The sequence below is a fragment of the Anoplopoma fimbria genome, chromosome 4 (assembly GCF_027596085.1).
Source record: "Anoplopoma fimbria isolate UVic2021 breed Golden Eagle Sablefish chromosome 4, Afim_UVic_2022, whole genome shotgun sequence".
NCBI lineage: Eukaryota > Metazoa > Chordata > Actinopteri > Perciformes > Anoplopomatidae > Anoplopoma > Anoplopoma fimbria.
The window spans coordinates 5,582,055-5,597,575 of NC_072452.1; the positions used below are offsets into that span (position 1 = coordinate 5,582,055).

At 42.6% G+C, this 15,521-nt stretch overlaps 1 protein-coding gene across 1 annotated transcript in view; it reads left to right on the plus strand.

Moving 5' to 3' along the window:
• The first annotated feature begins 1,388 nt into the window (after window positions 1-1,388).
• aff2 (AF4/FMR2 family, member 2) overlaps window positions 1,389-15,521 on the plus strand; it is a 114,491-nt gene continuing 100,358 nt past the window's right edge. Inside the window, 5 exon segments of the mRNA XM_054598171.1 lie at window positions 1,389-1,436; window positions 5,230-5,283; window positions 5,285-5,350; window positions 12,558-13,209; window positions 14,142-14,575. Of these exon segments, the coding sequence (XP_054454146.1) occupies window positions 1,389-1,436; window positions 5,230-5,283; window positions 5,285-5,350; window positions 12,558-13,209; window positions 14,142-14,575 (1,254 nt within the window).

Below are 15,521 nucleotides of genomic sequence, written 5' to 3' on the forward strand. Positions count from 1 at the left end.
GGCAGCCTGCTGAGTTCAGTGCCTTGCTAATGGGCACTCGAGTAGCAGTTGCTGAGGAAGGGAGAGCGTGTTACTGAAGTACTGTGCAGTGAAAGTGAATTGAGAGGGTTATGAGGCTGTGTTTCAGACACTGGTGTGTGTGTGTGTGTGTGTGTGTGTGTGTGTGTGTGTGTGTGTGTGTGTGTGTGTGTGTGTGTGTGTGTGTGTGTGTGTGTGTGTGTGTGTGTGTGTGTGTGTGTGTGTGTGTGTGTGTTTAGTTATCAGGGGAGCACAGCATAGCTCTGCTGAGATTAAATTCCCAGAGCTTACTCTGGCTATCAGCATTACTTCAGGACACACACACACACACACACACACACACACACACACACACACACACACACACACACACACACACACACTCACACTCACATTAACAAACACACACACACACACACACACTCACATTAACACACAGACGGAAAGCAGAGTGGTAGGGAAGAAAGCTGCCATCGCTACATTTTGATTCAGAGAAAATATCAACATCAACAGTATGCCCACTGCTGATGTCACCACTGCTATTAATCCCCCACCACACCGTCCATCTGTCCATCCGTCTGTCCGTCATCTATCCCTCTATCTTTCTTTCTTCCTTTCTCTCTTTGTAGAGTAGATGTCGTATTATTTTAATACTAGGTAAGCTACTAGCCATCTCTGATCTAATAACGTGCTATTATCAAAAAACTGAATATATGAAGATGCTGATCAAAACACAGATAACATTGATAGCTCAATGTTGAACTGAGAATAGTTTTTTCATCTGATGTGGATGAAGCTACGGTGGCCCTGAGAGCTCAAAGCACTGCTAATTAAGTAAACTAATGCAAATAGGGCAAACAAAAGCAAATACAGAAACACCTTGATTTTATTCTATATATTCTATTATTTTCTTGTTATGTATTAAAACCTAAATAGTAAAAACTATACATGAACAAGTATAGATGGCCGTTTTAAGTGGCTTTAATTGTTTTTGGTTCTTTTATAGGGAAAATGTGTGTGTTATAGCATTTTTAGTCACTCCTCAGAGTCTAAAAATCCATTTTAAAATCAGCTAAATTTGTTGCTAGGTGACTTTTGACCATAAAAGAGGCCTGGGTAGTATGACAAGTTGCTAAATTGCTAAATTGGCATCAATGAAAACAGGCCACAAAACGGTTAATAATACGGAAATGCCTCTGTCAATCAAACTGCAGGTGTTTATATTTTCTTGGATGGTTAAGGCATGACCCGCCCTACTCGGCCTCGGATTGGCACACCCGGACATTCTCACCCTCATGCCTAAACCTAACCAACCCAGGCAACGAAGGCATCGGGTACTAGAGCCAATCAGAGGCAGCGTAGGGCGGGTCATGACTTCGCCAACCTTCGACATAGACATGGCTAAACTGCGTAAGCTAGTCAGACGCTGGGGGACACTGTACAGCCGCTGAACTGGAAAAATACTAACTTTGATAAAATGCTGTGAAATATGAATCTTAACAGCATGTACTTTGTTTTAATGTTTGCTAAAGTGGCCCTGCTCTCTGAATCCTATCGAGGGAAAGAGTGGTACTCAAATTGGTTAGTCTGTTATGGTCAGCCGTAAATAAATGATTGCTGCTGCTATGCTAAGTCTGTCAATTAGCATGAACCAACCCCGCTCGGTTTTGAACACATACATGCATTGTTAAGTAATAGGATACATTTTTAGCTTTTATTTTACCCATGAATTTCAAACTAAAGGAAGGAACTTTCCCTGGTAGTTGAGCGAGACAGACGACTCATGATGAATTCTGGCTGTGTCAGTAACTGTAGGTCAGGTTTTATTTGAGTTGAGTGAAGTTGATGGCGAGCCATCCCAGTCCACAATTCTGGATCCCTGTATTCCTGATTTTGAAGATTCCTAGAGCCAAGACCTGCCAACCTTCACCTCTTCCTGTCATGGTGGTCAGATCAAACCAGGGCTAGAACTCCCAGCACCACTTGCACACACCATAGTCTCTAGACTCTGACTCGCAGTCTATTTCAGCCACAAACAGTTTGGCGTTAAGTTAAATCAGGAGTTTTTTTTGTGTATTAAACAGTCTTACTGACTTGGCTGATCTTACACTCTGGTTTAAAAACCTGTAAATTCGTTGCGGCAGATTAACCTGCGTGTGACAGGTAGTGTCGCACTCCGTTCCTGAGGCACGCTGGGGGAAAAAACCTCCTAGATGTGTTAATTACCTTGTCTGACCTGATTCCCTCCGTGTGAACGTCTAGCGTGTGACAGACAGAGACAGTGATCTGTGGCATGGGACTGCAGCACTGTGTGCATATATATGTGTGTGTGTGTGTGTGTGTGTGTGTGTGTGTGTGTGTGTGTGTGTGTGTGTGTGTGTGTGTGTGTGTGTGTGTGTGTGTGTGTGTGTGTGTGTGTGTGTGTGTGTGTGTGTGTGTGTGTGTGTGTGTGTGTGTGTGTGTGTGTGTGTATACGTGTGTTTGTCGTAGTGACAGCTCTGTCAGTTATCTTTCTGCGCTGACAGACGATGCGCATGTCGACCAGCGGTCCCAGCACGCACAGCCATCTCATCCACGCACACTGCCGTAACACACGCACCTAACCTGCCAATCATTTTGTCTGGTATTCCCACTGCTCCCTCCTCTCGCTCTTCCTCTCCCCCATCCCTCCGCTCTTGTCTTTCATCATTCTGTTATTTTTATTTCCTTTTTAAGAAACTGTTGCCCTGGAACTGGGTCTTTTTTTTTTTTTTTTTTTTTTTTTTCCCGCCCTCCCATGGGTCTCTGTGAGTTTTCCTTTTTCCTCTCATGGCCTCTACGCACCTTCTCCCTCCCACTCACATCTCGCTGACGGATTAAATGTTGAAGGCAAGGTCTGGTTAGAGAAAAAAGAGAGACTCTTTCCTAATTGTGTTGATCACTAATTAGCCGGCCTGTCTCATCTCACGCCGGTGGATGTGGTAAAACAGGATGCCCTTTCCGGGGTCGGCGGGCCACAGCCTCGCGCATAATCACTCACGCTTACACACACACACACACACACACACACACACACACACACACACACACACACACACACACACACACACACACACACACACACACATGCTTTGTACTTGTGAGAATGTGAGTTTGCTGCCGGCTTGAAGATTTCTCAGAGGAGGCTGGTGACTGAAAAAGTTTAGGAGGGCAGGGTGAATTGGTAACAGTGCAGTAAAAGGGAGTTTTGCTTAAAAATACATGATTACGTACTGAAAAATGTTCCAAAAATCCTGGGGTTCACGGCCCCCTCTCTATTCCCCGCAGACCACCGTCCAATCATCCTCAACGTCGTTCAATGTTCCGTTGTCTCACATTTTAACAAAAGAAAATTTTGAATCGTACCAACAAGGAATAATTCAAGCTTTCCAAGACAGAAATCCACAGTTCGCAACAGAATGCGGAAAGATTAAAAGCAAATTTTTAACGGGATCCGTCCAACGACAGCGTGACGGGACACACTGCGGTCTGGTTCAGTGGGTACAGCCCGTCATAAACACTGCCTGGATTAGGACCTATTCCCACTGGGGGCCACCTACGTTAAAAACGAATGCACTCATGAATGAAAGCACCGGGCTAATGGCATATGTTACATCATGTTGACCTTATTATAAATGGAAACCCTGTGAAAGGGTTGCCTCTCTTGAGCTCCGGCTAATGTTGTAGGAACAGACAATTTATTGCTGTGTTAAATAAAGTTTTTGTTGGTTCCCCTTTTGGACTGTATATGAAAAGAAGCTCATTCATTATTTCATTAATTTAATGTCTTGAGTTTTGGCCTAATGCGTTTTATTAATATAACACGGGCTGTACGAAGGAATAGGTAAATATTCGTGGGGGTGCGCTTCTTTCTTTCTTTATTTATTAGAGTTAGATGAGAAGATCTGTACCACTCTTGTGTCTTTGTGCTAAGCTGGAGCCAGGAGAATATTGGCTTAGCTTAGCATCAAGACTAGAAGCAGGGGGAAACAGTCATGTAAGAACATTCATTTGTGGTTCTAGGATGAGTTACATGAGTAACTTATTTCTTAGCAAAACAAACATTTGGATGTTAAACCACACATTGTCGTGTTAAATATCTTTTTTGTTTGTGTACGTAAATTAGATGCAATGGGTTTGCAGCCTTATAGGTTGCATTCAGGGCATACTTTTAAATTAGGAGAACTGTTTAAACCTTTCCAGTCTTTATGCTAAGCTAAGCTATTTGACTCCCGGCCTCTAGCTCCATGTGGTGTGAGTGTGGTATTGATCTGCTATGTAAATATACTTTTTTTTTTTGCAGCAAAAAGAAGAGCAGCTTTAACCGAAACAACCTTTTAGTACTATTTATTCATCATACATTTTTCAATAAATTAACCTTGGCTGATCTTGTTTTGAAAGAAAACAAAACAAACTGTCAGAAAGAAGCTTCCCAAAAACTATGGGCACTAGCTTTTAAAAAGGTCTGACCCTCATGTCAGCAGAGGGGTCTGTAGTAGCATGGGATAAGCTCTCCGTGGGAATTTGAAGGTCAAGCAGCCTTTACAAATCACATTTTTAAGACCGCTGGAGTTCATGCAAAAGTCTAGGGTAAAAATAAGCACTTAAACACAGCGCTGAGCTGATTCTAAAGAAACGGGAAGCATGCCATCAATTCTCAAGAACAAACACTCGGGTCACCTTTTATGGTTTTAAAAGGGAAGGGATTATCAGGATGTGAGTTTTAGTGGAGGACAGCATGTGTCTGACGTGAGATAAATGAAGGCCGTATCACATCCAGGGACGGGTTTCATTCAGTACCAAGTGTCTGTATATTATTAGTGATCTTAAACAAACCATTCGGCTTCATAAATCTAGTTGGATATTTTTCCTTATCCTCTGTTGGATTCTTCAGTCTTACTGCTTTGAAACGTAAACCAGCATTCAGTTTTGGTTTATTTATTTCTCCCTTGAGGTTGAGTCATTTTCAGACTGACCTGTTTTTTTTTTCGTTTTGTTTTTTACTGTTAGCCTTTACTGGCTACTCTATTCACACAGCGGGAGCAGAATATCAGCCAACGCTCCCTGCAGGTCCAAAAAAGACTTGTTTAGCAATGCTCATTAAATAGCCAGCGGGTCCGATTGGTGGCAGGCGGCGTGTCGGCCGTAGTCTGGGGGTGCTAACAAGCATCTCTTCTCTCTGTGTCCTTCCAGTCATCTGGAGTCGGATCGCAGCGCCCTGAAGAGGAGGGAGTGGGAGAGGAGGAACCAGGAGGTGCAACAGGATGAAGACCTATTCTCAACCGGATTCAACCTGTTTGGAGAACCTTACAAAGTAAGAGGGATTGATTCATTTTATACTTAATAAATAGATCATTTCCGTAATTTTAATCCTTTACTCTACAACATTTCAGGAAATGTGCTTATTGGCTTTCTCTCAGAGAGTTAGTTAATAAGATTAATGCACTTTGGGGTCCGCTGTGGAGTGATGTGGGAGGTGATTAGCATAGCTTAGAATAAAGACTGTCAAGAAATATTTACAGCATGTAACTCCACCCGAAGCCATAAATTGGCTTTTTTTAACATTTCTGTTCATGTGCATAAACGGCCTTAATAATGAGATACAATATGTTAATTATTCAGCTTTAGAGGTGTTGGTGGTTGGCATGTCTTTGGAGTGAGCCATGTGTAAAAGATGTGTTGCTCCAGGGGAGGTGGGGTATGAGGGTAATAATTACAGCCCCAATCATCTACTGTTTTTTAAACTTGATCTCCAGTTCTCTTCTTCACCTTCTACATTTTTATCAATGTGGCATTTGACTTTTGTGTGAAAATGGATGAAATCTAAAATGTTTTGCTAATCTGATACACTGAAGCACCCTTAAAAGAATGACAAAATAGCTATAAGCAGTTTCTCTTTACCGTGAACCCATGGATGTACAGACATCTATCACTGAACAACTTTTACACTGAGGAGATGTTAAAAACATGGAAATTATAAGATTTATTCTTGATGAATATTGGAGTTGACTCACTTTTGACTTCAAGAGGTAATGTGACTTTTCCAACAAAACTCACCTCAGTATCTTTGCCTCACTTCTCTCCTTCCAACTGTTGGCTTTGTCTGTAACAGACCATTTTCCTGTAATATCTTGACGTGTAAAACGCTGTCTGGAAACGATGAGTTGAATTACAGAATCCTCACCTTCCCCCAGTAATGTGTTAATCCCATCCAAATGGGGTCAAAGGTCAAGCGAACAGTGACTGTCTGAATTTAAGGACTGTAACGTCAATGAGCTGCACACAGCATATGCACACTCATCTTTTATACCAGGCCGAGCCGTGATGCTGAGTGCTCTCCCGTCGCCGTTCAGGAGAAGCTTTACACTCGGCTGTTAAGTTTTGATCGATCTCTGCGGGAGGAGAATGGACCTACCTGAGACCAGAGTTTCATTTGGGGAAACGGAGTGACTTTACGACATCTTAATCAGCGAGGAAGCACCATTCTCCTTCAAAGCAGCCCAGCTTTGTGATTTAGCCTCGTTAGAAACTATTTTGCCTTGCACAAAAGCAATTGAAAGGGGATTGTTATTGCTAGCCAACAATTATCCAAACATTTATTTTGCACCATAATGCCCTTTAATGCTTTTTCTTTTGCGGATGATAAAGCCGATGATGGAAAATGGATCATCACAGGCTATTGGAGCCGTTTCTTCCTCTCCTGGGGCCAGTAGTTTAATATCCTGGAGCATGAGGTTGTGGTCTGTTCCGTTCCGAGGCACTCGAGGTGCCATCATTTAAAGTGAACTAGCCATGCATGAAGTCCACGGCCACTCTCCTGGCCCTGTGTTTAAAATTGATTTTGGTTTGTTAACTCTCATTTGCAGCCGTCAGGCACTTCAACGCTCAGTTATGCCGCCAAGTGTATCGACCTTGGGACGGACTGGCTTTGAATCGAGACAGAATGTGTTTAACGGCTGTTGTGTCTGAACCCAGAGGACACGGGGGCTTCTGGCTGAGACGCTGCTCGGGGTTCAGCAGCACAAGAGAGCTTGTTCTCATAATGAATCTAATCCTAGGTGCCTCCACACTCCAACTAATTGTTTCCAACTAATTAATGGTACTGAAGTTAGGTCAAGATGTGTGTGTGTGTGTGTGTGTGTGTGTGTGTGTGTGTGTGTGTGTGTGTGTGTGTGTGTGTGTGTGTGTGTGTGTGTGTGTGTGTGTGTGTGTGTGTGTGTGTGTGTGTGTGTGTGTGTGTGTGTGGGTCTGGATGACTGGACTGGGCTGTGTGAACTGTGTTATTTCAGACACCACTGCTGCTGTTTAGATGACTCTCGAGGTCGATGATGCGTTTAAGCGCCTGTTTCTAAGGAGCTTAGATTAATACAGTGATTGGAGCCAAAAAACAAATGAATTTGTATTAGCATTCTTGCAAGTACTGGACGAGCAAATACATCAAATATGTGTCATCAGGCTGGCTTATCCATTAGACATGACCCATTATCTATTATGCATAGAGGATTCTGTTCATGGGGCAAAGTGCTACATAAACCTCAGTTTAGGGCGTGATAATGATGTGGGGATCTCTTCCTGAGGGCTTTCGGTAATACTCCCACTGATCTTTGATATATCATCTGTTAAATCTTTCTACATCTGATTCTGCGATGAGGGCAGTGTGATAGAGTCAAAAGCTTCAGAAAAGTGGACCTCGAGTTGAGATTGTTTTGTCATATGTTTGCTTATAAAGCTGAAATGGTCACTAGTTAGCAAACGGGCTAATTTGAACATCCAGCAGAAACAAAGCACCATTAACATTAGTTTTGAGTTGTGTGTCTTGCCGCCTGATGATTGTTAGTCTCTTAGCGGTAATATTTTACCATGGTGGTTCAGTCAGCGATTAGCCAAACACACCGTCACAAAAAAATTAAGTGAGCTACAGAACTGTGGCCAAAAGGTAGTTTGTGTTTTCCATACCGGCATTCCATGCCGTTAGCATCTAGCTAAACACACCATCCATTCCGTTATCCTGTAGCCAAACACACGTCCATTCTGTTAGCATCTAGCCAAACACACCATCCATTCCGTTAGCTTGTAGCCAAACACACCATCCACGCAGTTAGCTGTTAGCTAAACACACCATCCATTCCGTTAGCCAAACACACCGTCCACGGCGTTATCTTCTAGCTAGTAACAGAGTAGCGGCTTGGGGTCGGCGATGCACTTAGCTGTGTTATCACCAACCGGTAAGGAGCAGTGAGTGATTAATCAGCAGGCAGTCATGGCAGTATAAAACAGATGTTGAGAGAGTGTGAGTCACCACAACCACGAGAGGTCCTTGAACATGCAGCCACGACTGGCCACACTAAATATTATGCGGTTCGTTGCAGCAGAATGTGAGATTAGCCGTGGACGGACACAGACGTGCACACTCACTCGCTCACAAACGCGCGCACACGGAAGCAGGGATGCAGACAGTTCTCGAGCTTTGGTCTGTGTCACCTGACTGCATTGGACTGCTGTGCTGAGGATTTCTACATCTGCCGTTAATTACAGGGATTAATTTAACAGGGGTACGATGACTCACAAAGGTTAACGTATTTCAAACAAAACTCGGAGCTATGATGCATCTTATAAGTGACTGACCCAGGGGGGGACGACTGCATCATTCACAAAGGAACGACATGTTTACTTGTTTCATATTCCACCTCTTTCCCACTAATCTTTTTCCACCACACACTTCCCCAGTTTATCTCTCACTGCTGTAAAACTTGAGAAACGGCTTTGGCAGACCTTGCTTCTCTCTTCTGCTGATATATTTGCCACACTAACAATTTAATTCTTTATTTATTTATTTTCTGAGGGTTACCAAGGCCTCTACAACCTCACTGCACTTTCTCTGAGTCGAAGTGCTGACTGAATTTACTGAACTGTTCCTTTTTAAAGATCTATATCAGGCCTTTTTCATTATCACATAGGATTTATAGAATTTTTTATCATTCCCGGTCCCTCTCTCGTTAATATTTTTTCATCACTCTCTCTCTCTCTCTCTTTGTACCTGTGTGTCTATCGCGTGCCCGTCACTCTCGTTCTCTGTCTTTCCCTCTCTTCATTCCAGTGTTCATTCTCTCTGTCAGCTATTAGCTAATCCCTCTTCTAATCCTGTTAAAGAGCGTTATGCTGTTAGCAGCTATTTGGGATGATCTATTCACACACACACACACACACACACACACACACACACACACACACACACACACACACACACACACACACACACACACACACAGTCGCACACATACACACACACACATAGGTATTCATCCTCTCCTTCTCCTCTGTTTTCCATTTTGCCTCTCTGTAAATGTGTTTTCTGTTCCTCTTCAGCCACCAGATCTTTTATTCATGAGCCCGAGATGGAGAAGAGATGAGCTAATTTATTCACAGCTAACTTCGGCTCGCCACGCTGTGTAGTGATTGTGTGTGCGCACACGCAGATATTACATCTGTTAAGATTATTTGAAAGCAATTCTCTCCTTTCTTGTATGTTTCTTTTGTAAATAAGGCTTGATTCTTTGCCCTTTTTCTTTTTCTTTTTTTGGTTTCTTGCTTTATTAGAGTGACTTAATGAAGGATAGTACAATAGATGAATGCTGCTTCCAGTCACCTAGATTTGTCTTGGAAGTTTTAGTGTGGACCATAAGGATCTGTCATTTTCAACCCAGAACTTTAACCTGGTGTTCACCTTTGATTTTGTTTACTAGTTGCAGATATATCCTGTCAGTCAGTGTCTGTGTTTCTAGCCCTGTGCAAATCTTCCATGTCCTTTAATCTATAAAGTAAAAATTTCACCACAACTACGTCAAACATCAATGACATTGATGACATCTGTAATTGTCATCTCAATAATTTGAGGTTGTCTTTTCTTTTGCCAAACAAAAACTTTGCATGTTACAGGGGAAGTGTGAGTTATACTGAGTCTGAATTCAGGAGACTCATCCGGCTATTGATTTTGGTAGTTGTTAAAAACAGCCCTTGAGAGGTAGAAGTTATGTTTTAGCCACTAGATAATCCTGAGGATTGTGTCTGTAAATTTGAGAGAAACACAACCCTCCATTATCTTTGGTCAAATGCAGTGAATGTAACATATATAAGGAAGGGGTTATATCACTTAAATCACATCAGTTCCTGTTGGAATCCCATCCAATACGAATGGAGTCTAACTCTAGAGTGGAAACCAGTAGTGTATTAATCAGTAAGTTGGCAGACAGAATATTGATTGGCATCTATGTTGATAATTCATTGGTAGTCATGGTAACTTTAAGCCATGCCCGCACTTTGGTCCACTCTGAAATATCTCAGCAACTATTAGATGGATTACCACGAGGTTTTGTACATTCATGATCCCGGAGGATGAATCCCTGATGACCTTGATGATCTCCTGACCTGCTGTAGATGCTTAGTCTTGTTTCACCAGTTTTCTTTTATTTTATTTTATTTTTTTACATTTTATAGACTGATAGACAATGTATCAGTGAGTTGATGGTTACTAGAAACCACACTGTCCATTCCAGTTTCTCCTGGTTCATAAATTACTATCAAACCAATGTGATAATGATAACTAGAATTCCCGTCTCACGTCTATAAAGTCATGTTGGGGTAAACACTGATATCTGTCATCACTTCACCATTTTATCCTATTAGAAATATGTGGGAAATTGTTATAATTAACTCAAAAATGTGTTTTGCAAGGTCACTTTGACCACCCAATTCTAATCAGTTCATAAAGTTTGTGCCAAATTTGAAGAAACTCCCTCCATGCGTTGCTGATAAATTGCGTTTACGAGAATCAACCTGGAGAGACGTAGGGAAAAAAACGAACAACTTGAAAAACAAAACACCTCCGTCCACAGCTGTCGCCAGGCGCGATTGCATTAAAAGGGCACGGAAATATAGCATTCATCTTCAAATGTTGCTCACATTAGTTGCAGTCATGAAAATGGATAGGACAACTCACAGAAAAACTAACAACTTGAAAAACAACTCCTCCGTCCACGGCTGTCGCCATGCACGATGGCACTAAAGGGCACCGCAATCTAATAATTATCATCAAATGGTGCTTACATTACTCTATATTAGAGCAAATGCATGGGTGGTGTTATACTAATTTCTAAGACTGAAGTGTCAAACACACACACAGAATCTCCTCCTCAGCAACAAGACATCTCCATGGATCATTGCCCGTTATAACGGCATTGTTTGGTGGTTGACTGAAGTTGTTTGCATCGGAAAAACAAAAGGAGACACGCAAGAAACAGCCGAGGAACAAGCTTTCTAGAGAAGTCAAGACTTGTGGAACTTGTTCATTACCGGTCCATTATTTCTTTAAACCTACAAGTTCAAAGTATATAAGATGTGGGTCTGACCACACAAAATCGACCCCGGCCGCCTCTTACGGATCTACATGATTGGTGTTAAGTTCCTCTACAATCAGTGCGAGGATTACTCATTATTATTATTATTGTAACTCGACCCTCTTTCCAGAAATATTAGCTACGATTAGTTAAGCTCCCGCTGCTTATGAACCAACGTTCATTATTCATGAATTCATGGACCTCTCCAAATACAGGCAATTTCATTACATCTTGAAAATGAGATAAAGGGTCTTATTCACTTCTTCTCATCCGTTTCAACCTGTGAAACCCACTGTGGCTTTTCTTGACAGTCACTCCATGTAACCGAGGGGGCGTTCAGAAGACTGCAGGTTGTCAGATATGTCGCCTTTATGGCCGGAACCATCGATCAACCCACAAAAGTTATATACAGTCAAATGACAATGCCACGTTTCACATGGATCTGATCCAGTGTTCCTGTCATTTGTCTGCGATTCATGAGGAAATGTCACAATTAAATTACAGGCTGCAGATCTTGCATAATTCAGACTTGGCCCATGATTAATATATTTGCTTCACTTATTTGTCGCTCAGGTAGAAAAGAAATGTCAGATGGGTTGATAATCTGCCGCTCTTCACTTTTCCATCCTCCCTTTTTTTGTAAGAATCCGGTTCCAAATATAGATCAGCTGAAACCCCCGCTGTCTGCCCTTGTCCTTTTCCAAAACGTGCAGCTTCATCATTAATGAAGCTGTCAATGGCTGACACTAAAGGAACTCTTGAGCTATTCTGAGGAACATCTCTGCGTTGGCGCGTAGCTGCTGAAGGTGCGACTCCTCCATATATCAGCACAGCGCGCGCTGTCCTCCAAGCCGTGATTGCTTGAGAATGTGGGGTCAAGCCAATAATGATTCCTGCCCCATTAATTTTACTGCGCCAGCCCGGACGGGACCCTCTTAAGGATGGCATGTGTTTTAATTAATCATCTCGTCCTGATGTCTGGTCAGTGGTCACCCTATCCGTCTCGCCTGCTCCTCTCCGGATGAATAAAGAGGGCTTTTCATCAAGACTGAAGAAAAGGAAAATTGAAAGACTTAATTAATTCTCTTCTATTTCCCCCCTCCCTCTTGTCTTTTCTCTTCCTTTCAGACTAATAAAGGTGACGCGTTGGCCAGTCGCGTCCAGAACACGCTGGGTTCCTACGAGGAAATGAAAGACCTGTTAACCAGCCACTCTAACCAGAGCCACTTGGTGGGAATCCCCAAAGGGAGCAACAACCTGCAGACCCCCACCACCACGTTGACGACGGAGAGACCCGCCATGGAGACCCAGCTTTTTAGCGAAGCCCTGAGAGGAGGGACAGGTGGAGGGGGAGGAGGAGGAGGAGCAGAGGTAGGTGGGGACAAGAGGATGGCAAACGCGTCCTCCTCATCTTCAACTTCCATGCAGCCGCCTGCCGCGACCACGTCGTCAACAGCAATCGCACATCAGAATTCGAAAAAGTCCCGGAGCTCCATGGACTGGTCGAGGGCAGGCCAAGGACAGAGCGCCCAGGGGGGAGGCCTTGTTCTGGGATTATCAACGAACGGGACGGGACCGGTCACGGCAGCCACGAGTGGGAGAGGGAAAATGTCTTTACTAGAGGAACAGCAAATGCAAAGGCATGACGAGCTGTTTAGCTCACTCAAAGACGAACTCGGCCTCAAAGGCGACTCAAGCCCTTCTTCCTCCTCTTCGTCCTCCTCTTCCTCGTCTTCTTCGGGGAGAAGGCACTCTTCTCACCCCTCCAAAACCCTTCCTGGTAAGTGCTACAAAGGAAGGTTTCAAAGGAATAGGGTGACATTTTGGGACAAATACACTTCTATTTCAATCTGATGTTTGATGAAATGATCTCCACCACTCGCGTGTCTGGATGCTAAATGTACGGACAGCAGCCAGTTAGCTTAGCTTAGCATAGCATAAAAAACAGTAAACAGGAAGGAGCCACGTTGGTTGTCTCCACGCTTCCAGTCTTTATGCTAAGCTAATGCTAATATCGCTCTAATGCTAATGTGAAGAACAGGAAAAACACGTTACGTATTTGGAGCCAGTCTTGAAACTAGTTACAAATGTCATAAAGCTCATTTTAAATTAGCGACATCAATTGTATTCATTTTTTTCTTTTAAACAAATAGGACAATCTCTGATTTACAACTAGGCAACATATCTTATGTACATGTCTTTATGGTAACGATCTCAACGACATGACATGAACTGATAAATTGCCGTCTCTAGTTCATATGTAGCGTACAGACACGAGACTGGCTTCTATCTTCTCATCTCTTGTTAAGAATAGCTTATTTCCAAAAATGTGAAACTATTCCTTGAACAGGAGTGAATGTGGATTTATAAGCCTGCCATTCACAGTACAATAAGAGGACTTCTTATATTTTGATATTCATGGGTAAATGTTTGTATTTACTGGAGCCACGAGTGCTGATGAATAATTTCAGTGCACAACAGACTCTATCACCTTTTGGGCGGGGTTTCTGAAAATGAACATCTGCATCCGATGGTAAACCTTCTTTCAGCTGATTTCTAAACACATAATTGGCTTTGATTGTGATTGGCTCCATCAATCTGGGAGAGGTTTTCTTTCAGCATTAGATTCTGAAAGCACAGAGCAGAGCAATATTCTGTTAGAACAGGTGTTGCTGTGGTTATTTTTGACTTTTCTTTCATTCTCTTTGACAGATGGTGGCAATTTCCGATCTTCCACCATGGACGCTGGCCATTTCAAGTCTTCCACCAACACAGAAAATGGTGGACATTTTAAATCCTCCCCGTTTGAAAACGAGACAAGCTCCCACCTCTCCACAGCCTCCTCCCCGCTGGCTTCCACGTCAGTTCTGACGACGCCTACCCCTGGTCTAACCACTCCCACGTCTGGACTGACCACACCCACCTTCCCACCCGGCAGCCTATCGGGGAAGCCTATCGCCATCCAGCAGAAGCCCACAGCGTACGTTCGACCGATGGATGGCCAGGACCAGGTTCCCAGTGACTCTCCCCAGCTTAAACCCCCTGTAGTGGCCACAGAGGGGTTCAACAACAGCCAGACTTACGGAGGAAACGCTGGGAATGCCAAGAATAAACTGCCAAAACTGAGTCTCAGCCACACAGGAGAGGTAAGAAAGCACCAAACACTAAACTGAACACTAATTGATAAGTTAAAAACGATCCCAACATATCGCATATTATTTACAATTGGGTCACAAATAATGGTCGTTTAAACCTACCATATAAACATTTCATAGTATCCTCTGTAATGAATATTTTTATATTTTTTCGTAGACCATACAATATTCCCAGGCAAAAAAAAAACACCTTTTCCAGTAATAATTATGCTTGTTAGACTGTTTTGTTGACAGATCAGGTTGCCAGTTACCAGGCAATCACATAGAGAGATGTGCAGCAGCACTGTTCATGCCTTTGATGTACATCATAGGTATAAATATAATTTGGTCATTCCTAATAGATATGAATGACCAATGCACCTTTAGTCTTTATTTTTGCATTAATTGCGGATGTAAGTCAAAACACAGATTTATTTTTATTTTTATTAAAAACAAATCAAAAAATACCCAAATATTAATTAACTCCATTTGCATAGTGATATTTAAAATGACCATACATACAATCATATTGTATAGAAATGTATTATGATTAAATCACTTTATTTAGCGTTACTGATGTTGGAGACGATGCTGACATAAACCCCTCCTACCTTAAGGGATAATATTATTTTAAGGGTAAATAAATCACCGCAGTTCATGATTGTTAGTTGAGTTGTGTTACAGTGACATGAGCTGTTGTGCATGTTTTCAATAATAAGAGCAACTGTTTCTACTCTCTGATATCATGGTGAATATTCACACATTTGGCTAATTGAAATGTCAAATTAATCTTAACAACTCCTTCACACACACACACACACACACACACACACACACACACACACACACACACACACACACACACTCACTTAACTCTCTGACCTGAACACTCTCTTTCTCTCCTTCTAACTGTCTCTCACTCACTTTGCCTTTTCAAAACAGCAAGAAAGACCAGGCT